Source organism: Patella vulgata, chromosome 8, assembly GCF_932274485.2.
Source record: "Patella vulgata chromosome 8, xgPatVulg1.2, whole genome shotgun sequence".
Lineage (NCBI taxonomy): Eukaryota > Metazoa > Mollusca > Gastropoda > Patellidae > Patella > Patella vulgata.
Genome location: NC_065886.2, coordinates 9,755,340 through 9,780,870, shown reverse-complemented (window position 1 = coordinate 9,780,870; position 25,531 = coordinate 9,755,340). Strand labels below are relative to the sequence as shown.

General features: G+C 36.2%; 3 protein-coding genes across 3 annotated transcripts; all 3 read right to left on the bottom strand.

Annotated features, from left to right (window-relative positions):
* Positions 1–8,003: 8,003 nt before the first annotated feature.
* Positions 8,004–12,533, bottom strand: LOC126830983 (uncharacterized). Its single transcript, XM_056102813.1, has 3 exons — positions 12,025–12,533; positions 10,089–11,047; positions 8,004–8,031 (listed from the first exon to the last, which is right to left on the bottom strand). Exons 1-3 carry the CDS (start codon positions 12,394–12,396, stop codon positions 8,004–8,006), a joined length of 1,359 nt encoding a protein of 452 aa, XP_055958788.1. The 5' UTR covers positions 12,397–12,533.
* Positions 12,534–12,621: 88 nt separating this feature from the next.
* On the bottom strand, positions 12,622–16,240 carry LOC126831000 (uncharacterized). Its single transcript, XM_050561617.2, has 2 exons — positions 13,282–16,240; positions 12,622–12,842 (listed from the first exon to the last, which is right to left on the bottom strand). Exon 1 carries the CDS (start codon positions 15,683–15,685, stop codon positions 13,772–13,774), a length of 1,914 nt encoding a protein of 637 aa, XP_050417574.2. The 5' UTR covers positions 15,686–16,240; the 3' UTR covers positions 12,622–12,842; positions 13,282–13,771.
* A 742-nt stretch (positions 16,241–16,982) lies between these two features.
* Positions 16,983–20,844, bottom strand: LOC130014026 (uncharacterized). Its single transcript, XM_056102812.1, has 3 exons — positions 20,636–20,844; positions 18,968–20,196; positions 16,983–17,000 (listed from the first exon to the last, which is right to left on the bottom strand). Exons 2-3 carry the CDS (start codon positions 19,964–19,966, stop codon positions 16,983–16,985), a joined length of 1,017 nt encoding a protein of 338 aa, XP_055958787.1. The 5' UTR covers positions 19,967–20,196; positions 20,636–20,844.
* Positions 20,845–25,531: the final 4,687 nt, after the last annotated feature.

Genomic DNA, 25,531 nt, shown 5'->3' with positions numbered 1-25,531 from the left:
TTGGTTGATAAAATCTACGTACTACTTTTAGTCCGAAGCATTAGGACTGCGGGCGATTAAACCTATTGGTTTTCAAATGTGTTATGGAGCATTGAAATCATGTTCAACAATTTAGGACTTTCAGTTATAAAGATGTGTGCGGATTATCCTTTTGGGTAAACTGCAGTTTGGACATAACTGGTTTATGCCGTGTTGCTGCATTTTGTGTGGCTATCGTTTAACTACTGTAACTTCGCTAGAAACTCCAGGGGCAGAAGGTTTTCATTTTCAGATGTCCATCAACAGGTAAAAGCTGATTGGAAAATATCTCAGGTGTAGAAATATCCAGTCAACTTAATACTGGTAATATTTAATTGTATAACCATTTGATATACAGAGAGAGAGAGAGAGAGAGAGAGCGATCAGATTTAACGCCCACTCAACACAAACTAGGTATTTCGGGACTGACACATGGTTCAATTTATTTCTATAATTAGCAGTGGGGGGAAACTGGAGAACCCGGAGAAACACCATAAGGTTGGACAGGCGACCCTACTTCTTGTCAAGTACATCCGGGGATTCGAAACCACGCCAGTTGACTCAATGACAGACCTAATGATACAGCGCGCAGATGTAACCATTCGTCCCCCCCCGATATTTCATGATAACTATAACTAGTTATATTATAACTCATTGATATGTATACGAGACATGGCTAAAAGTTCAAAGTCTGAAAATGATAGATCAATTGGGTTGAAACAAACTTTTGTCAACAACAAGTACCGATTAATTTAAAACTGATAATCGAGACTTTGTTTATTGTCGTAGCAATGGTACTTTCTAATCAAGACTATATCACCAAACCTTCAAAGACTCATAACTTTCGAATAAATTAATTTGATTGAAATTGTCAATATATTCAAATATGCTACCTATTTTGGAACTATTAGTATAGCAATAATGGCCAGCTCTTTCTCTAAATCTTATTTAATGCATCTTTAGATACACATTACTATTTAACAATGAAAGGTGGGAAATATTGAGCTGTATGGAGTTGATTTGAAGCATACTCTGCCACCGATTGAAGATCAGAACCTGAACACCAAAGTTGAACACCTAATTTGAGAGGGGGACCCAAATCTCAAAACCATTGTATCCCCGCCAACAAGGCCCTGTTGTCTGCCTATGCCCCTGGTATACGGACCTCTAAATTTATTTCCGTCTTCATTAGCCCAGTTTAGGAGCAAAACAGTAGGACATTAAACCCCATTTCATTTCATTTCTAAATTTATTAGTTAGCTGAAAGGGGCGATAACAATTTGACTATCTAGGCCTTTTTTCCCTCACATTTTGATTTGCTTATGAAAATCTAAAAACCAATGAACGTAAGACTTTGAATAGTAGACGGAAGCAAGGGGAGCCCATGTAAAACTAAAATCCAAAAGAATTAGACGAGAAAACTTTTATAGAAGGAAACAGAAGCATAAACAAGCCCCGGTGAATCAGATACTGATTTAGACAAACAAGGCAATAAACATAACACGGATAATAGAGGTAATATTTATTTTAAACATTAAATTACACAGCATAATAAAATGTAGCTTCACGAATTGTATATCCAAATAAAGCAATAAACATGAAAGTAAAAGTTGGGTTTATTTCAATAGTGAAATGTTAACTTCAAAGTAAACAACATCTGTCGCTTCGCGGATTTTATCGCTTTAAAGCAGTGTATAATCTCTATCAAGCACAATTGTTTTTTGGGATGCTGAAAAATATTTTACAATATTTGTTGGTATTTCAACTTGCTAATTAATATTCTACGATTTTATCAACATGTGCCTACTGTTGGAACCATGTTGAGGCTTCCTTATACAATTATAATCTATTTTAAATGTAATACCTTTTATTGCTGTTGTTAATAACAACATTTCAAATTTTACCAAAAAATGTTTATATTTATTAAATAATTAGTACCGGGGTAAGTTTAACATATGGATGACTAATGGAATGCCTTTAACAGAAATATATATAGTCCATCTGTTATTGTTTACATATTGGTCTTTAGGTTATGCATGTCCCCGTGGCGTTGCTAGCGTTTACCGCCTTTATTAATCTATGCATTCGGTTTTTTCCGCTTCTGCTCACAAAGTGTGTAATTGACAACGGTAGATCTGTTTTATTGCGTTTAAAGTGTAGGCCTACCTATCACCATTGATTGTACATCTATGTTTGAAAGTCTTGTTCGGCTATTATTTTTTATTGAATTGCTCAAAGAGACACGTATGTTAAAGGGACTATCAGTCTTAAAACAGTCTTAAAAATAAAAGTCTGTGTACATATGAAATTTAAGCGCCAAAATATAGAGGAATTTTGTATCAATACCTTGTCACACAATTTCAGCTCAAAATATTGAGTCGTTTGGACGTGAACGCCAAAACTGCTTAACCGGACACGTAACCCTTTTAAGATGTCGGGTCAGTTTTTTCGTTGGGTGATCTGATAATCGATTCCCGTTCCTTTAGATATATATACAGTGAATGCCACATGTGCTGTACTTGATAATGAAAGGTAAATTTTACCTACACATTATTCTTATAAAATAAAAGTCTGGTTTTATTCAGACACCGTATAATACAGCTTGGGACACCAGTCCCCATTCCACACGATGACTGACAGGTTTAAGTTGTTTGAAAACGTATCACATATATTGAGTTAGTTACTCGGCCCAAAGGTAGATGATTTTAAGGGATTTTAACACAAATTTATTCTCCAAAATATTATCGGGATTGACCCTTTAAACATCATTTAAAAGATCTATTTCCTTGTTCTGTTGTGTAAAAGTCGCTGATCGTCATTTTGGATCCCATGCAAAAGAAAAAATACTTAATCGATCGTTTTGATATTCTGTATGCCCGTTTTGACAAATCATGTCGGCCTTTTTGATTTAAGGTCGTTTTGTTAAAGAGACAATAACACTCTTGCTGGCTTGACAGCTCCCGAAATTAAAAAAATAGCCTTATTCTAAGTACTAGATGTGTTAGTGTCCTACCTGCTGTGTAAATTATCCATTTAATCCTATTATACTTGTTCGGAGGGTTCAAAAATATTTTTAAATCCAAGTCACATTTGAAAAACTTTACGTCAGGCTTTTCAAATCATTTAGTTGAATTTTTCCAATTTTTTAAATTAGGTGTGTTAAGATGAAATTTGTATCACCAATTAATTGGAATATTGTAAAATAGTACAATTTGTTGACCAGAATAAAGATTGGGACATATTATTCAGTTACAACAAGAGTGGTATTGAGCCTTTAAGTCTATCTATTTGTGAATCTAAGCTATGAGATTAACACCACCGCTCCCCTCTTAATTTTGATTTTTGAAATGTTAAACAATCCACTTCAGTTTATATCAGCAGGATTAAGCACTGGAAATTAAATATTTTCTGAAAAATACAAATGTTGCACAGAGACGTAAAAATAATAATGCTTCGCTAGACACCCTTTTAACTATCTCGCTAATTGTTGAAAATGAAATTAAGGGTTTCCAAAAGTTCTCCAAATCTCAAAATTCAATTAATTTACCTTTTCTCAACTGAACTTACAGTTCCATTTTCTGGCATTTCTAATTACAGTCGTAATTTCAACTTCTGCAAAAGATTATATAAATTATTGCGCCTGCTCTATTCACCTATTCGTCATTGTTGAAGGGAGGTAACTCCACCGCTGGTGGCGCTAGTTGAGGGGGATTTACATTGTTTATTAATGGCTTCGCTTGACAATTTGACGTCTGCGATAATAAGTCAACACAAACAAACTGAACTGTCCCTATTCAAATTATTTATTATCATAATGCAACTTTAAATAATATACTTTTCCACATTTTTAACATAATTATATCTAATTTTGTCATGTGAACACAGATCATCATAAAATGCTGCGATAGGTAGGTTGACAAAATTACGACTTAGTTAGGCTATTTTTAGTTACACTCGATTCGATTGATTCGATTCGGCTAGTATTATGGTCCCCCTAAACAGCCTACATTCTTCGGGTGAAATATAAAAATGAGCTGTGTGAAAATTCCAAATATGAAATTGGTGTTTTGTATGTCCTTATCATAATATCAGCCGTCGTATGTTCGGGATTCGCCGCTCATAAATAGGCCTACGCCTATTGGATGCGATGCATGTACCGTAGCTTATTGCCCAAACTTTCCCTTCGTACTCGTAGATCTAATATTTATAATTAAGCTCTTTTTACAAAAAAACTTAAATATATTTCGCCCCTCCGTAAATGGATGTTGGACATATTTTTTAAATTGTAAGTTTTTAAATCTAATTAAGATTTTAAAAAAAAAATATAGGCCCTACCCCCACCCTTCCTTCCGAACAGACACCACAAGATAAAGTGATTTATTTTTTTTTATTGATAAACAATTCATTTCTCTTTTTTTTACTTCACAGACTTATTCTTATTCTGACCTGTTGAAGTTAACTAATCAGCAACTTGATAAGATTATTAGATTACATTCATTGGTCCCCAAGAATAAACATTTAGAGAAAATTGACCAGCTATCTTCAGTCTTACATCTAAAACCCCATGAAATAATTAAATATGAAGATTTGTGTAAACTTAATGATTTGGAATTGAAAGACTTACTCAGGAGAAATCATTTAGAAGTTATTGGCAAAAGGACCCATCATTTGGCACAGCTGTCTTCAATTTATAAATTTAATCAATCTACTAGTGTGCTTCATCAACATATTTGTGACATTAAAAATTCAGTTAAGGGCTGGACCCAAAATCTTAAATATTTGCCATCTACAACACTTTCGCAGATTGTAGAATATTTGATTAATGCTCATGATATTAAAACATGTTCTTCAAACTTTGAAGAATTCACATCAGAAACACTTAAGCGATATAAAGCTTTACGCAGTTACGAACTTTGGGCTTCAGGACATATAAATTCTGTTCGGTTTAACAATCTGGCAGATAATTATTCATACTGTGCTTTACGCTGCAAAAGTAACCCATCTTGGGATACATCTGGAACTGTATATGACACATGCATTGTTTTAGATAAATCTAGTGGTAAACCACTTGGTGGTCATTGTTCATGTGTAGCAGGATTGATCGAGGCATGCTCTCATGTTGCTGGCTTACTATTTGGCCTAGAAGATATTGTTAGTAAAGGTTTAACAGAATTGCCTGACACTTCGTGCACATCTATTTTATGTTCATGATCTGCACCAAAATCCAAAAATATTCAAGTGAAACCTCTTAAAGATGTTCCTATTGTAAAAAAAGGACCTATTAAGGTGGTTAAAAAAAATTGAAGAGTAGCATCTTTAATCCAGTTAATCCTCTAAAGGCTGGGGTAAAATTTGAAAAGGCACAACAGCTTTTTCATGAACTTAATTTATGTCGTCCAAATTTACCATGGTTGAAATCGGTAGATCTCAATAAGTGGAGACCCGTAAATAATCAACCCTTGCAAACATTTGGACCCTCAGATCTTAAGGATATATATAACTTGGATGCAGTTGAATTAGTACCATCTTTTATTACCGATATATACACAGAATTATTACCCCCAAAATCAATATTAGAAAAATCTAAATATCTTGTTAGCATGAGACAAAATACAAATATGCATGACTTTATGACTTTACTTTGCTATACTGATTCTGAGATAAATGCAATTGAATCATTGACAAGAAAACAAAGTGAAAATAAAAAAAACTGGTTTCATTATCGAAAATGTGCCATAACATCCAGCAAAATACATAATATTTACACACGAGTAAAATCAGGCAAAACATTACTTGATCATGGGAGCAATGACTGGCTTATAGAAGATGTAATGGGCAATAGTAAATTTAAGGGAAATATACATACTGCATATGGTCTTATACATGAAAAAGATGCAGCTTCTGAATATCTAAAAGAAAAGCAGAAAACACATATTGGGTGTAATCTAATGCAGAAAGGGTTAATGTTTTCAAATGAGGGTTGGTTTGCAACCAGTGTTGACAGAATCTTTTCATGTTCTTGTTGCGAGGATAAAATAATAGTTGAAATTAAATGTCCAAAAACCATTGAAAACAAACCAACTACAGATTTTTATAAATTCTATTAATTACTTAAAACCTGATGAGAATGGTCAAGCTCATCTAATTCCTTCACATACATATTATACCCAAATACAAAGTCAAATGGCTATAATTAAAATACATAAAGCTGACTTTGTTGTATGGTCCAGTAAAGGAATTATAAGTAGTACAATGTCATTTGATTTAGATTTTTGGAATGACGTGTATGGTAAGGCTAAATTATTTTACACAAATATAATTGTTCCAAAATTAATGTTTAATGAAATGCGATGATGTGTATTTTAAGGCTAAATTATTTTATACAAATACAATTGTAAGAAAATTAATGTCTTATGAAATGCAATTTAGACATTCTTCAGAACTCCAGCCACTGCAGTGGTTTTTATATCCTATTCTATTTCAATAAACAAATCGTTTAATAGTGTTGATTTTTACTTAAATGAAATTAATAGTCGATAAAATATATGAAAAAACTGTAATGGCCGAAGGTTTCCTCTTTAATTGTAAATACTAATAGTGGCTTAATTACCGAATTTATAGATGTGTGTTGACAAAATATGTATAAAAAAACTGTAATGATCGAAAGGTTTCCTCTTTAATTGTAAATAGTGGCTTAATTACTGAATTTATACATGTTTGTTGATAAAATATATAAAACAATTGTAATGACCGAAGGTTTTCATAGAGACTTAATTTGTACATGTTTGTTGACAACATTATGTTATATTTTTAATATTATAAGTGTTATTACTGTTAACAATAGACATTTATTACTTCACAACTTCAAAAATGTTTTCAGTTTGTTTTAATTTTAAAAGCCTATACTTTGAGAAAAGGATCTTGAAAATTTACAAGGTAAGCACAGGTACGAAAAATATTTTCGTAATTTCCTATCATGGCCAACTTGACCTCATTCTCTAGCAAGAGAAACTGTTTAATACGCCTTATTGCCCTTTCTATATGAACACGGGCCTCTGATATTTTTTTACTTCTTAGTACTTCATCTTTAGAAAATTGGGCCTTGTCTTTGGGTTTAAAAGGGGGACTAATTAACTGAACACCAGCAGGTAAATCATCGCAGATCGTAAAGCCTCGGTCTGCCATAATGCTCGTCCCTGGATCGAGATAAGATAATAAACTTTCAGAATCATTTGTAATAAATTTTTCGGAAGCCCTACCACCATACATTTGAGACACATATGTTACCGCTCCTGTTGGACTGATACCAACCATAAATTTCACTGTACTGAGATGCTTATAATTAGAATGATATTGCCTATGAGCGGTTAATGAAGAAGGAGTCTCACTAAACAACTCTGTACAATCTATAATAATTGCAATATTATTAAAATCTTTAAAACAGGAAGCTTTAGTTTGCACAACAGATTCAATTGAAGGTAATTCACATAAATTTGTAAGTTCTATTGATAACAGTGTCGTCCACGTTCTAAATATGGATGAAAATGAAGATTCAGAAATACCAAATCGCTTTGAACAATCTTTTGAAGGCAAGCCTAATTTCAATCTGACTAATGTTATGAAAAATTCATCTTGCAAAGTTAAAGCTCTTTTCTTGCCTGGCTTAGAAATGTACCGATTACTAAAAAAATTATATTCGTAGGTTTTACTTCCTTTATCATATTTCACATCTATAACTTTGTCTTCTAAATAATTAAATAAGGCTAAAAACACTGAATACGTAGGAAAACCAGTAAAATATCGAAATAAATTGTCATCATCTTTTACATTATATAAAGTCAATATTTGCACTTTCTGGTTATGTTCATCAAATGCTGTAGCTTTCTGAATTGCTGTATTGTAGTCATGTAAGAATGTAGAAAACTCAGGATGTTGACTTGTCAAATTATCAATAGCCTCGGCCAGTCTACCTGTTCTTATTGTACTTAAATAATCATGATCATGCTGTGTTGACTGAAATAAAAAAAAAAGCACTTGATTGAAAAATGTAACTAATATGAGAAAGTTTATATATTCTCACTTGTGCGGAGTTTCATTTTGAGTGAAGCATGTAGGCCTATCACTACAGGACTGTTCAGCGCAGTGGGCACTAATGTCTAGTCCACAGGTTTATCTTATGGGTGTTTGTATATGTGCGACACTATTTATAGTAACATTGTGTAACATTATATTGATTTTATTCAAAAATGTACTGTAGTAATTCAATATCAGTACAATTTTTAAAAGGAATATCATATTTTACTTTCACTTACAGGTAACTGTTTTATTCTATCAATTTCTTGTGGTGAATCCTCGGCTTCTAAAATTTATATCACATTCACAGAACTGTTTTCCTTGTTTTTCTAACAAATTTACTTATAAATACACGGTAGGTCATTCGTTCAATTTTCAATGAATAGGGGAGTCTAACTTAGGTTATTTTCAATAATTCAAAACTAAATCCATCATTTAACAGTGTTTTTTGGGGGGGGGTGGGGGGTGGCAAGAGTGACAGGCTAGTACTAGTACTACCTCTTTAAAATTATGAACCTGATGACCCCCCCCCACCTCCTCCATTGCATAATATTAAACTCTTGTGATAGTTTGAGCCAAATGTTAGGCCTAACAGGTACTTGAATAGCCTAATGTGAAAGTGAATTGTAAACAACTGAACAAGGCCTTGATTTTATTTGTGGGCCGCAATCTTGACTAGGTAGTATTTCGACTGTCCATACACTACTACTACTACTATTTTGTGTAAATTTTGTGTGAGTGCAGTCTCCATGCACTTCTATTATACTCTAGAGGCCTAAATAATAATACTTTAAAATAATAGTAATATACTATTCAAAAAAAGTAGGGGATATTTGATTTTGGGGGCATAATACTAAAATATGCAAATGACTACGAAAATAGTCACTATAGAACCTAACAGAAGAAACATTTCCAGGTACATGTGACGCCCAAACGCACCAATAGCTACCGCATGGAATGCAGGTGATGCTTGGGATCATCATGGGGGTCCAACCCAAGATTTGCACGACTCTGACTTTGAATGTTACAGTCATTGTGGCATTGAATTCCAGGGTGGAAACATCAGTTTAATTGTTTTAGTGACCAGAAAACAAATTTTGATATGCGTCGGCTTACCCAAAATGAAAGGTTACGTGCCCTTGGCATGCTACAGATCGGCACAACACAGGCGGTTGTGGCGCGGACGATGAATGTTTCTCAGTCTGTCATAAGCAGTCTATGGTCCAGATACCGTGATACACAATCTGTACAGGACAGACCACGCTCAGGTCGACCAAGGGCGACAACTCAAGCCCAGGATCGATTTATCCGTACCTTGGCCCTGAGAAATCGTGTCATCACAGCAAATCAGATCAGCGCTCGTCTTCAAACAGACACTGGTGTGAGAGTGAGTGGCCAGACGATTCGGAATCGACTGCATAGGGGTCACCTTCGCGCCCGACGTCCTCGCGTGATCCCTTGTTTGAGAGATCATCACATTCAGGCAAGACGTCGTTGGTGTAGGGATCGTCAACACTGGGATAATCGACGCTGGAGCAATGTGATGTTTTCAGATGAGTCAAGGTTCACTGTTGATTTTTTGGACAGACGTAGGAGGGTGTGGCGTCGTCGAAACGAGCGCTTCCAAGACGTTAACGTCATCAGACATGATCGATTTGGGGGTGGTTCTGTTATGGTGTGGGGAGGCATCACTGTTGCTGGAAGAACGGCTTTACATGTTGTTGCAGGGCGTGTTACAGGCCAGTACTACCGGGACAACATCTTGGCAGTCCATGTTGTGCCGTTCGCACGACGTCATGGCCGCCGTTTCATCTTCCAGGATGACAACGCAAGATGTCACAGGGCCAGGATCGTTACAGGTTACCTCCAACAACAGAACATCACCACATTACCTTGGCCAGCACTGAGTCCCGACCTCTCCCCCATCGAGCATGTCTGGGACATGCTTGGACAGAGGTTACGTCAACGTCAACAACGTCCTGCCAATGTCCAAGAACTCTGATATTTTTTTACTTCTTAGTACTTCATCTTTAGAAAATTGGGCCTTGTCTTTGGGTTTAAAAGGGGGAATAATTAACTGAACACCAGCAGGTAAATCATCGCAGATCGTAAAGCCTCGGTCTGCCATAATGCTCGTCCCTGGATCGAGATAAGATAATAAACTTTCAGAATCATTTGTAATAAATTTGTCGGAAGCCCTACCACCATACATTTGAGACACATATGTTACCGCTCCTGCTGGACTGATACCAACCATAAATTTCACTGTACTGTGATGCTTATAATTAGAATGATATTGCTTATGAGCGGTTAATGAAGAAGGAGTCTCACTAAACAACTCTGTACAATCTATAATAATTGCAATATTATTAAAATCTTTAAAACAGGAAGCTTTAGTTTGCACAACAGATTCAATTGAAGGTAATTCACATAAATTTGTAAGTTCTATTGATAACAGTGTCGTCCACGTTCTAAATATGGATGAAAATGAAGATTCAGAAATACCAAATCGCTTTGAAAAATCTTTTGACGGCAAGCCTAATTTCAATCTGACTAATGTTATGAAAAATTCATCTTGCAAAGTTAAAGCTCTTTTCTTGCCTGGCTTAGAAATGTACCGATTACTAAAAAAATTATATTCGTAGGTTTTACTTCCTTTATCATATTTCATATCTATAACTTTGTCTTCTAAATAATTAAATAAGGCTAAAAACACTGAATACGTAGGAAAACCAGTAAAATATCGAAATAAATTGTCATCATCTTTTACATTATATAAAGTCAATATTTGCACTTTCTGGTTATGTTCATCAAATGCTGTAGCTTTCTGAATTGCTGTATTGTAGTCATGTAAGAATGTAGAAAACTCAGGATGTTGACTTGTCAAATTATCAATAGCCTCGGCCAGTCTACCTGTTCTTATTGTACTTAAATAATCATGATCATGCTGTGTTGACTGAAATAAAAAAAAGATCACTTGATTGAAAAATGTAACTAATATGAGAAAGTTTATATATTCTCACTTGTGCGGAGTTTCATTTTGAGTGAAGCATGTAGGCCTATCACTACAGGACTGTTCAGCGCAGTGGGCACTAATGTCTAGTCCACAGGTTTATCTTATGGGTGTTTGTATATGTGCGACACTATTTATAGTAACATTATGTAACATTATATTGATTTTATTCAAAAATGTACTGTAGTAATTCAATATCAGTACAATTTTTAAAAGGAATATCATATTTTACTTTCACTTACAGGTAACAGTTTTATTCTATCAATTTCTTGTGGTGAATCCTCGGCTTCCAAAATTTATATCACATTCACAGAACTGTTTTCCTTGTTTTTCTAACAAATTTACTTATAAATACACGGTAGGTCATTCGTTCAAATTTCAATGAATAGGGGAGTCTAACTTAGGTTATTGTCAATAATTCAAAACTAAATCCATCATTTAACAGTGGTTTTTTTTGGGGGGTGGGGGGTGGCAAGAGTGACAGGCTAGTACTAGTACTACCTCTTTAAAATTATGAACCCGATGACCCCCCCCCACCTCCTCCATTGCATAATATTAAACTCTTGTGATAGTTTGAGCCAAATGTTAGGCCTAACAGGTACTTGAATAGCCTAATGTGAAAGTGAATTGTAAACAACTGAACAAGGCCTTGATTTTATTTGTGGGCCGCAATCTTGACTAGGTAGTATTTCGACTGTCCATACACTACTACTACTATTTTGTGCGAGTGCAGTCCCCATGCACTTACTATTATACTCTTAGAGGCCTAAATAATAATACTTTAAAATAATAGTAATAATACAGTCGACTGTGCGTACCGGGTATGGTAGGAAATATGACAATAATTATATGGGCCTCAACGGCTCATAGCATTATTAGGAGCAATAGGACTACCGGTAATTTGTAGATTATTAGCCTACCTTGTTGACCGTATCACTATCAGTTCTTTTCCTTTTCAAGACTGGTGGTAGCTCCCTTGAAGTAGATTTGGTAGAAGACCTTGGTGTTGGGTTTTTTCTAAATACAAACACTGTTGGTAGTACATGCTTGTTACTTTTTTGCCTGGATGATGGATTTGGCGGACACAGGAAATGACAGCTACAAAGCTTCGAGCTATCACTCGGATTCCACGGGTGAACTTTCCCGTCGTCTGTCACAACATTTCTCTTGACAGCATTCACCCATAATTTACGCCAATGCTCATCAACGGGAAATTCATAAAAATTGCACGTATCGTTCTTACTTCTAGTATGGTTGCACCCAAAAGCGCAACAAAAATTGTGTTTACCCATTAAATTTAGCCTAATCGAACGTAACAAAAACAAAACGTGTTTACGTCTGCTGTCAGTGCTGTCAACCCCCCGCACCTAGCGCCTCTAGCGGTGGAGTTATCTCCCTTCGAACATTGACTAATTGGAGAATTGGTCATGTATACTGTAGCTGCGGCTAACTAGACATACTGCGACTACTAAAATTGCGGTAGGTTTGCTGAATAAGTTTCCAAACATCAGAACAACTTTACTCTATGACAAGGTTTAATGACGATAATATTTCAGAACATCCATCTCATAATATGACAGGTCAATAAGATATAGATCTGATCTGCAGACTCAGAATAACATCATTTTAACATCACATCAGCAAAGACATTCTTCAAGTTCTAAATTATGACATTATAACTTCAATATTGTCTGGTGCATGGAATACACTTACAAGTGTACAAACATAGACATATTAGCTGCAACGAGACAAAAGCAACAATAAGAACACACATCAACATCTAAAATCTTAACTTAATCTGTCGTGGACTAGACTGTCCCTAAAATTTAGGCCTTTTTGCGTACTGTCAAATAATAGACTTCCAACAAAGTTTACATTAATTACTATACACTTCACAGAAACAGCTTAGACGTAAATCATAGTTACATCGATCAATTATCAATACAAATTCGTTTTCATACGAAATAACAGACAGGCAAACTCATCATTTCGTAAATGAATTGCTACTACTATCAATATGGCGGGTATGAAGTAATATGGCTGCCAATTTGCTACATTTGGGCAGCATACAAATATCATTCTAATAAATCTACAAATGTACTTAAATATATGACTTAGCTGGCAAACTAAAGAGAGGCGTTTTATCTATCTTTTCAACATAAATTTAGTTTACATACCAAATTGTGTCCTACCAAAACTGTAAATTTCAATTGGAACTAGACTAGCGTGTTTGCAACATCAAAGGCTTACCAAAGACCTCGTGCGAATAATTACGTAATACGTCATTAGTATCTGCGTACTCGGACTATTCTCTTGAGCTCTATATGCGAGACCTACTGGAGAGGCGTTAATGGTCAACTCCGTTATTGTCATTTTTGTGTGAAGTCTACATTCCGGCCTCCTAATTGACGAAACATAGTGTAGCAATTACAAAAAACCTTAACTAATAACTAATTGACAAAACTAGAGTAGCAATTACAAAGCCTTAACTAATAACTAATTGCAATAACTAATCAAACAATACAGCATTCCAAAGTATTTTAAATATTTACAGTCTTACATACATGCATTTCACTGATTATGATTTTCAATATTATAATACTGAAATTTATTTCACATATCCATATTTATGGACGGAGTATTGTGATTTTAACACAAATTGTGTTCTTATAACTTTTCGTCACATTCTAACACTAAGCACAACTTTGAAATTGGGCGTTGCAATATACCACTTTTGGTTTTAACTGTTGCTATTCTCGATAAACCACCTTTATCAGTAATAACACTTATAACACGAGCCAAGGCCCACGAATTTCTGATATTACTATCAATTACAAGCACAATATCACCTATTTCCACATTTCGTTTTGGATATAACCACTTTTGGCGCTCCTGTAAGCATGGCAAATACTCATGGATCCAACGTTTCCAGAATATGTCAGTTAAATATTGAACTTGACGCCAGCGACGCTTTATGTAACTATCTGCTTTCTCAGTTGCTGATGGTGAATAAGACAAGTTCTTGTATCCTGCGCATAACAGTTGATTAGGAGATAATGCATCCAAATCGTTTGGAGTTTCAGCAACTTTAGTAATCGGTCGATTGTTTAATATGTGCTCAACTTCACACATTAATGTTTGAAGCGACTCATCGTCGAGACGACTAATCTGATCCTTTTGTAGCGAACACAACACTTTGCGAACAATCCGAATTAAACGCTCCCAAACACCACCAAAATGGGAAGCGGCAGGTGGATTAAATTCCCAACGAATTCCTTTCTGAGTGAATTCCTTTGTTAGTTTATCTTTGTTCCATTTATCAATACATAGTTTAAGTTCTCTGTTGGCCCCGACTAAATTTGACCCATTGTCAGAACGGATAAATTTTGGCATAGAACGACGTGCGATAAAACGTCTTATTGCATTGATACACGAGTCAGTGTCCAATGATGATGCAATCTCCAAATGTACTGCTCTACTATTCATACACGTAAAAATAACGCCATAACGCTTGACAACCGATCTTGCGCGTTTGATCTCAAAAGGTCCGAAGTAGTCTATTCCTGTCCTATGGAATGGCGCTTCACCCGATATTAAACGCTCAGCAGGCAAATCAGCCATTTTCTGTTGCAGTTTGGTCGCAGAATATTTACGACATACAACACACTTTGAGATAATCGATTTAATTAAGTTACTTGCACCAATTATCCAGAAAACTTTACGAACTTCTGAAAGTGTAGCGTTTTTACCCAAATGTCCAACGCGAGCATGGGCTTCTCTCACAATCAGTGTTGAAATTATAGAGTTTTTAGGCAATATTATTTGATGCTTTGCATCTAAACACATATCTGCTCTGCGCAATCGTCCACCGATTCGTAAAACACCGTTGGCAACATACGGATCTAATTTTGACACATTTATAGACCTTAAAAGTTTGGCTTTATGTTCTTGATTGTTTTGTTCACAAACTTCGACAATTTCGCCTAAGAACTTTAATTGTTCATGCTTGACAATACATGATTTGGCTTCCTCCAAATTTTCGACAGTCAATGTAAAGCTAGTTAATTTATTTCGACACCATCTGACGCACTGCCTTAATAGCGCTACAGCACGCACAAGACATTTCCAGTTAGAATAATGTTTAACAAGTTTGTCAATTGGACTTTCACGTTCAACAGTTACAGTCACAACACGTTTAATTTCTGAATCGCTGATTTCATCTTGATCCAAATTGTTTGGAATTTTACCACTAGGCCACGTTGATTGATCATCCTGTAGAAAACTTGGACCTTTAAACCAATTATTGTCATTCATAAGAGTCTTAACGCTACAACCACGTGATGCAACATCCGACGGATTTTCTTTCGATGAAATATAGTTCCATTGATCAACAGATGTAGCTTCGCGAATAACTGACACGCGATTAGCCACAAAGGTTTTAAACCTTGTTGCATCGTTTGAAATGTACCTCAGCACAGTTGTGCTGTCTGTCCAAAAATACACTTTGTCAATCCGACACTTGAGTTCATCAATAAGCTTCTTGTTTAACCTGGTCGCAATTGTTGCTGCAGTTAATTCCATACGTGGAATCGAAATCTTCTTCAGGGGTGCTACTCTCGATTTTCCTAAGATTAATGAGCAGTTTATTACGCCATTACTATCGACTAGCCTCAGGTAACTCGATACACCATACCCGGCTTCACTTGCATCGGAAAAATGATGAACCTGAGTTGATACAACATCACAAAATGAAATAGTCTTAACACATCGAGGGATTCTAAGAGTTTGTAATAGTGGTAAATCCAACAACCACTCTGACCATTTCAATGAATATCTTTCACTAATTTTATCGTCCCATCCGTAAGCACTTTGACACAATTCCTGAAGTAATATTTTAGCAGGGAGCAGCGCAGGTGCGGCCAAACCCAAAGGATCGTATACAGCACTAACAATAGATAAGATCCCTCTTCTTGTATAGGGTTTGCTGTTTAAGTTTATTTGAAATGTTAACGAGTCGGACGAAACATCCCATAATAATCCTAAGGCCCTTTCTATAACAGGGTCGTCTTCTAATAACGATATTTGCGACAATTTACCACGTTCAGCTAGCGGAATTGAGCCCTGAACGAATGCACTATTACTTATCCACTTATGAAGGTGAAAGCCTCCTAATTTACAAAGTTTTTTTTTGAGATCCTGTACAAGGCCTACAACCTCATCCTCTGGAAGGTCTGTCGATTTTAATAAGTCGTCGACATAAAAGTCATTTAAAACACTTTGACAAACATAGTCATTAAATCTATGAGAATTGTTGTTTGCAGTACTTTTTAAGGCAAAGTTCGCACAGCTTGGAGAAGACACTGCCCCGAAAAGATGAGCTGTCATTTGATATTGTTTAGGTTCAACAGATAAATTGCCATTAGGCCACCACAAAAATCGTAAACTATGTCTCTGTTTTGGTGGGACCTTTACCTGAAAGAACATTCCTTCAATGTCTGCCATAACTGCTATTTTACCTAATCGAAAACGCAATAAGACACCTAATAAAGTGTTAGTTAAATCTGGACCAGATAATAAGGTGTCATTTAAAGATACACCTCTGTATTTAGCCGAACAATCGTAAACTACACGTAATTTCCCCTTCTGTTTGTGAACTACCGCATGATGGGGTATAAACCATAGTCTGTCATTGTCACAATTAATCTCCTCTTTGGGGACTTCCTCAGCATAAGATTTTTCAAACATGGAATTCATAAAGTTTGTGTAGTCTTCATGAAATTTCTGATTTTTTCTAAACTTTCTCCGTAAAGATTCAAGTCTATCAAGTGCCATATTAAAATTTTTAGGTAACACAACATTATTATCCTTAAAGGGAATATCAATTTGATAATGCCCACTAGAATCAAGAATAATTGAATCACTGACATTATTAATAAAGCGTTCATCTAACACCGAATTTTCCTTCTTATCGTCAATGTTTCGTTCCGGAAAATCTAAATTAATAATAGTCCGAACAAGTCTATCTAAATTTTGAGATTGTTCAATTTCAGCATATAAATTTATACTGTTACTCAAGACACGATTTGCCATTAATTTTGATGATTCATTCTCTTCGCGCATGACATTCCACAATATCCATCCTATTGCAGTCTTAGACGCGTGGGGAGAGCCTTGTGGCCCTATCCTATACTCTTGAGGAGTATAGGCTTCAGCAACATTATTACCTATTAACAAACCAACATCACAGTTTAATTCTGGGATGTCAATATCCTCAAGATGTGGATATTTTGAGATATCACTAACTAAAGGGACATCACTCTTTGTCACAGGAATTTGATCAATAGTATAACAACTCTTAATAATGATAGAATCTGACATATCGTACCTGTAAACTTTGATATTACTTAATATAATAGTAGGCATACTATTAGATTTATTCATAGTTTGTAAATTAACACTAGTTTGTTTACCACTTAGACCTAAGGCATACATTAAAGTATGTGTACAGAAACACACACTGCTCCCAGAATCATTGAAAGCATAAGTTTCAACAATTTTACACCCATTTACAACTTTAACCGGTACTATGGGCATTGTACATGTGCATAGTCAACTCTGCTGTGCAGGACCGGCCTCCATATGAGAACCATCCCTTTCTCCATTTTTGTCATTATGCAATATGGTTGGATGTTTTACATTACATTTCAAACAATCTAATTTATACCAACATCGATAACGTCTATGCCCAGGTTTAAGGCAACCAAAGCAAAGGTCTTCATCACGAATATATTTATAGATTTCATCATAAGAAAGTTTCTTAAGTTTTCCACAATCATTAATGAAATGTTTTTCACCACAAAAGTGACATATGAGTTTCTTATTTACATCTATATGAAAATTCTTAGATCTCTGCCTTTGTGACCCTTGACTAAAGTGTGGTGGCCTGTTAAGCTGAGGGGGTTGTACTGGGGAACAAATTGCCTGCATGGCATCTTTACCATAAATAGGATCTGATAATTTTCTAGATTCTTCACGGATAAACTTAACTAAATCCTCAAAAGATGGAATACAATTAGCACCCTTAACCCTTAAAGCCACATTTCTCCACCGATCTTGAAGATAGTAAGGCAACTTACTGACTAATTGCTTTAAATTCTCAGGATAATCTAAGATTTTTACAGAATTAATGTTTATAACAGCATTTAAACATTCGTCCAATGATTTTGCGTTATCAGATTTGATAGGAGGCCACTTTAATGCCTTATTAACAAAGGCTGAAGCAATAATGTCCGTATCACCATATCGTTCATCAAATTCTCTAAGTGCAGTATTGAAAGCTATCTCGGCATTAAGATAACTGAGTCCAGAGACAATGCGGTGGGGCTGACCATATGTATAATTTTCTAAAATATTAAGCCTGTCTTCAAAATTGTCACAGAATATCAAAACATTGGAACTCAATTGTCTCATAAATCTATTATACTCAATTGGATCGCCTCCAAATTTTTTGACATCAATTTGAGGTCTCTTAAGAGACTGTATAAGATCACGGTTAAAATCATAATTTGAATTAACTTTTGCAATAGACGCTGACTGAATTTCATTGTTTACAAAATTTGGAGTACCATTTAAGTTACTAAGATTGACAATTAATGGCTTATCAGAAGTTTGACAAATGTGTGAAGAGCCCTTTTTTAAAGGTTTACAATCTTTGTTACTAACAAAATTTGAAACACCACTTGAATTACTTAAATTGACATGTAATTGTTTAACATAAGTTTGGCAGGAGCGTGAAGAACCATTTTGTAAAAGTTCACGATCAATAACATTAGCCTTTGCTTCTGCGACAGCCACTTCTGTCACTAGATTTAGTTGTTCTTCGCGTAGTTTTATCTCTAATTTCTCTTTCTCCATTTGCTGTCTCTTTATTAACAATTTCTGTTTTTCTAACAATACTGCCCGTTCTTGCTCTTGTCGAATTTTGATCAATGATATGTCAGTATACCGAGAACTAGATCTTGTAGACTTTCTGCTTCCATGATTACTGGCACTGTCTTCAGGTCTTATCTGAGAGTCGGTTCTTTGGAGCTGAAACCACTCTTCAACATAATTTCGAAACCTTTTGACCTCACTATCGAATATTCGCAAATCAGGACTGCCCAATTTCGTAAATTTAGTTTTATTTACACAGACTTGATACTGTTCATAAAGACTCAACCATTCTTTATACTTTGATCTAACAGTTTCTACATCAATTCCTGTTATTATCAGAAGAGTTATATCTTTGTTTCTAATATTCAGTTTGTTAATCAGAACTTCAACATTAGTATCATTAACATAACTGTTAGTTGAATGACAGGACACATAGCATTCGGACCTGACATTTTGACTAGAGTCTGGCGGAAACACGCGCTCAGGTATTACGTCAATACCTGGACTTAACAAGCACGGACTTAACAAGCTTCCACCAGTACTGTTCCTTGGTAACACACTCTCAGACGTTTCGACAACACCTGGACTTAACAAGAGTGGACTTAACAAGCTACCATGAGGAGAGTTCTTACGAAACACACGCTCAGATACCGTCTTACGGATATCTGGACTTAACAAGCGTGGACTATTTACATCTGAAGAAAACTCACGCAACGACTTCTGGACGAAACCGTGACTTAACATGCGTGGACTTAACAAGTTTTCAGCAGACACACTTCTTCTATAATTCGGATCCATTTTCAAACAAACGGTAGACTGGTTCCAACTGAAATCTGGTAATAATTTGCTAATTAAGTTGTAGCTGCGGCTAACTAGACATACTGCGACTACTAAAATTGCGGTAGGTTTGCTGAATAAGTTTCCAAACATCAGAACAACTTTACTCTATGACAAGGTTTAATGACGATAATATTTCAGAACATCCATCTCATAATATGACAGGTCAATAAGATATAGATCTGATCTGCAGACTCAGAATAACATCATTTTAACATCACATCAGCAAAGACATTCTTCAAGTTCTAAATTATGACATTATAACTTCAATATTGTCTGGTGCATGGAATACACTTACAAGTGTACAAACATAGACATATTAGCTGCAACGAGACAAAAGCAACAATAAGAACACACATCAACATCTAAAATCTTAACTTAATCTGTCGTGGACTAGACTGTCCCTAAAATTTAGGCCTTTTTGCGTACTGTCAAATAATAGACTTCCAACAAAGTTTACATTAATTACTATACACTTCACAGACACAGCTTAGACGTAAATCATAGTTACATCGATCAATTATCAATACAAATTCGTTTTCATACGAAATAACAGACAGGCAAACTCATCATTTCGTAAATGAATTGCTACTACTATCAATATGGCGGGTATGAAGTAATATGGCTGCCAATTTGCTACATTTTGGCAGCATACAAATATCATTCTAATAAATCTACAAATGTACTTAAATATATGACTTAGCTGGCAAACTAAAGAGAGGCGTTTTATCTATCTTTTCAACATAAATTTAGTTTACATACCAAATTGTGTCCTACCAAAACTGTAAATTTCAATTGGAACTAGACTAGCGTGTTTGCAACATCAAAGGCTTACCAAAGACCTCGTGCGAATAATTACGTAATACGTCATTAGTATCTGCGTACTCGGACTATTCTCTTGAGCTCTATATGCGAGACCTACTGGAGAGGCGTTAATGGTCAACTCCGTTATTGTCATTTTTGTGTGAAGTCTACATATACTCAGCCAAATTAAAAACTTGACACTCGGGATTTTTGGGACTTGATTTTTAATATTTGGTTTAAGGCAACTATTTTAGTGTTATGTTGTGCAAAGACGACCTTGACATCAACAGGAAGCAAGAATACGTCTCGCCGAAAGTCCTTGACATTGATAACGTTCGTGATGTCACAGTACCCCCCAAAATGAAATTCACAGACTTGGAGAACAATCGGAATAAAGTGTTTAGTAACGGTTGTGGCCTCCTCCAGCGTCTCGTACTGCCACACAACGTCTTCTCGTGGATCTCAGAACATTAGTAAACACTACCCGAGGAAGACGTCGCCACTGCTCAGCAAGAGCATGTTGAAGGTCCTGCAACGTTAGTGGTGGATTCACTTGTGACGTCACTCCAGGAAGATCAAGCAATACGATTACGTCAACTTAGAAACAGATTTGTCACTGCAACCTCCACAAGTAGAGAGATGTTTGGTGGAAGGGTAGCTTCACAAACTGTTCGAAATCGCTTGCAGGCTGCTGGTCTTCGAGCTCGGAGGCCCTATAATGGACCAATATTGACACCTCTTCATCGCCGTAACCAACTTGTGTGGGCCACACAAAAAGACAACTACAAATTCATTTTATAATGAAATAAGTTGATCAGTCTAAAAGTCATATTTATAATTCTAAAGTAATTTAATTATGGATATAAGTATGAATGTAATTGCCATATTAATCTTACCTTCAGTTTGAGTATTAACTTGTAAACAGAAACTTGCTGTAGATGGTGGGTTTGTTGTGGAATCTCTGGAAAATCTAAGGCTATAAATTTCGTTTAATCTCCAAATACTAGTTACTCCACTAAACCCTGAGCAGGAAATATTGTATGTATTTGTAGCCACCACCACCACAAGCTCGATTAACAAAATCTAAATGTCTTCATTTCATGAGATACTGGTGGTATTTGTTACGTCTACTAACAGAGCTTCACACAAACAACCTGTACCAATACTACCATTAACAGGTATAAACATCTGATTGGTTGGTATGGTAACATTACTACATACTGGTACTGTAAAATAAAATAATAAACAGTCCAGGTCAACAATAAATGTCAAAATATATTCCCTTAGGTTTACCGCCTTATTCAAATGAATAAGCAACCTGGATCAATTTAAACATTAAATAAATGGTAATGTTTATGGACTTGTAAATTAACCTTTTCCGTTAAGTAAAACGCAAGCATTAAACTTGTTTATCTTATAAGAGTTTGTTCTTCAGTGGATAATAGGAAATGAAATGAAATGGAGTTTAACGTCCTACTGTTCTGCTCCTAACCTGGGCTAATGAAGACGGGCATACGCCATACAGTGTGCTATGAGGGAAATTTTGCCCGGACAGCGGCACTACGGCCTACTCTTATATCGAATTCCCACTGCCAAGGGATCTTTTACGTGCACGCCAATGTGTACACGGGACCTCGGTTTTTCGTCCCATCCGAACGACTAGACAGCTTTCCTTGTCAGCCCCTCCGTCCTGCATCACTGACAAGGGAGAACCACGCCGGAAAATCTGGATGAACTTTCTCGGCCAATGCAGGGATCGAACACCCGACCTCCAGGCTAGCGTCTTACCCACTTAGCCACGTGATCCCCAGAGTGGATAATAGGGGAGTTAAAGATCGGCCGTGTAAGGGTAACACACGAGTATTGGCGCCAAACCCATAACTGGTGGGTAGACGTTATGGATCACACGCAGCTTATCAATTTCTTTTAAAATTATTTAATTTTGTACACTGTTACACTTATTCAATCAATAGGTTTCTGGACGCGGTTCTGTGTATAAAAACGGTATACAGCAACATTGTCCTTTAAAATGATTTGGTAGACAATACATGACCACACCATATAAATAAGACATGTAGAAGCCAAGAGATAAATTGTATAGAATATCTTACCTATATTTGGACCATTGATGCATTCATCTGTCATTCCTGTAATAACAAAATGTATAACACAATTCCTGGAATAGTAAAAGACTACGTTTATCTAGCGCTTTCTTTTTCTGTTTTGGTCACAAAATGGTGTAGCGGTTTGGTAGTGCGGAATTCTGCTGCAATTGCTGCCCAGGGCCCACATCCCAGTAATTGCTCTGCCATCAGTGATCTATTAGTCGATTACAAGCCGTTTTAAGTAGAGCTTCTTCAGAGGAGAGGGCGGACTAGCTAAAAAGTAGCTAAACAAACCAAACACTGATGAGATAAATGTGACTAGACGTATATGAATGAATTCAATATGTTCGGTAGGTCTTCTCATACGATGGTGTGGTTGTAGTGTTTGTACATAACCAACCATGCCTACTCGTTCCAACTTTATTACTGAGTATCATTATTTTTCATTTAGGAAATCCAAGTATTCATAGGGGTACGTGCTCGATGAATGTTAGGGGGACAGAACCCGATGTGCCCGAAAACAATTCGGGTTACAGACAGTGCCGGTCGTCTGTGGAGCTTACCGTATAGGACCCCTCCCCCCCCCCCCCCGCGAAAAAAAATTGGAAAGTTTGACGGCCGCAAACGCGTTAACATCTGATATTTATATGTAACTATTGTAACTCCATACTGGTTTGCTCGAATAAAATGAATAGTCAGACTCTTTATGCTCCTTAAAGCCGTCACATGTGTAAAAATATATATTTGAGTAACGTCCTTGTTGAATAAGTCGGCTAATAATAATACATGATATAAAGAAGACAGTGTGTGAAATTGTGTACATATGTATAACATCAACGATAAATAAAACCATTATTAAATTGTACATTTGGATTATGACGTGACTTTTAAATTTTTTAATAACCAGACGCCTTTTATGAAGGGTGTTTCACGTTTCACTGGACATATTACATAAATTTATACATAAAATGGTCCCGTGATGCATAGGCGTACTAGCTCGATCGATGTTTGAAAATTTAACGGCCGGAAATGCGTTTTCCTGCTATTCCAGCCCGTGAATACGGCAACACTAAGACGTTAAACATCATTTCAATTCGTTTTTGTTTTTACTAAATATGTCAACTTGTCTATAATATCATGTGTTACATTTGTAATAAACAACAAAAACAGCAACACTTGGATTGAGTATTATCCCATTAGACAACAGATGTTGGTTAAAGATGAGTTCCCGCGTACAAACTGTTTGATTTAATGGTATATATGGACCAAAAACATATTCAAACTAATTAATTTCTCATAATTATGCTTCAAATCCTTCTCAAACATTGTAATTGCGAAGGAATGCCCTGCTATTAAAATTCGATCAAACCAGGTCATGTTTACGTCACGTCTTGGGAGTCAGAGGAGAATTCATTGCATACATAAGACGATGTTGTCTTTAATCGCTTACTATTTATTACAAATATCGAATCCTAATTAAATTCTCGCATTATCCACTACCCGCGTCTTTTTCCGTCATTTTTATCTCAGAAAGTATTGTACGTCTAACTCTTCATAAAGTTTATCAACTTGTACATCAAGCGCTCAATGTTCGCTTGTGACCTTTGACATCGTGCGTGCAGAAGGTCATAATCGTCGGGCTGTTGATTAGGGGAACCCTTACATTTTTGTCCTGTATACGCTCCATGAGTGTTTTTCGGGGAATCCAGTGTTTTTCGGGGAATCCAGTATTTTTCTAGTAAGATTGGATATCTCTACTTTCCATATATACCAAAATTGCCATACTTTTATTGGAAATAACCACCCGATAAATACTTTTCTGGGAACCCATCTTTAAGAGAAAACCTTTGGGGTGGGGTGGGGGTATTTCGGTTTCCGATTTTTCACGGTAGCTACTGTGGCTGAGGTGGGGCTGTATCGTATTAACGGCGAGGCTAACAGTCGAGTGCAAAATATTTTTCAACACCCACCGAATATAAAGATGGTTATTTCTGGACCAACACACGGTGTACCCCCTTTTTAACTATTCGCCAACACGCAGAAAACTCAATGAGTTTAACCAGGACAATATACCTATCAAGATACGGGTGTCACGGTGGATAAGTGGGTAAGGCACTGGCTCGCTAGTTTCGAGGTCGGATGTTCGATCCCTGCATTGGCCGAGAAAGTTCATCGAGATTTTCCGGCGTGGTTCCCCCTGGTCAGTGATGCAGGACGGAGGGTCTGACAAGGACCGAAGTCCCGTGTACACATTGGGGTGCAAGTAAATGATCCCTTGACAGCTGGAATTCGATATAAGAGTAGGCCGCTGTCCGGGTAAAATTTCCCTAATAGTACAATGTATGGCGTATGCCCGTCTTCATAAGCCCAATTCGGATCAGAACGGTAGGATGTTAAACCCCATTTCATTTCATTTCATTTTCTATCAATATACAGACACAGGATCAAAATAACAACGCTTGATGATCCATAACATAGATGTTCGACCATTCCTTAGACACTAAACATCCTTAATGTCAAAAGAACCATGGCCAATGGTAATTGACAGATAAAGAGTTGGTATTGTCCGAGCAACGAATATCCAACCCCACCCCCTTAGCGTTAAAACATCATTGAAGTATTTTGTTGATTATGTCATTCTCATCCGCCCCTAGCCCTTGGTTCTTCTTGCTTATTTTACTTTGACGTTGTAAACATGGAGTAAAACGTTAAGATTTAAAAAAAGTATGTAGAGCGCACCAAGCCTGTA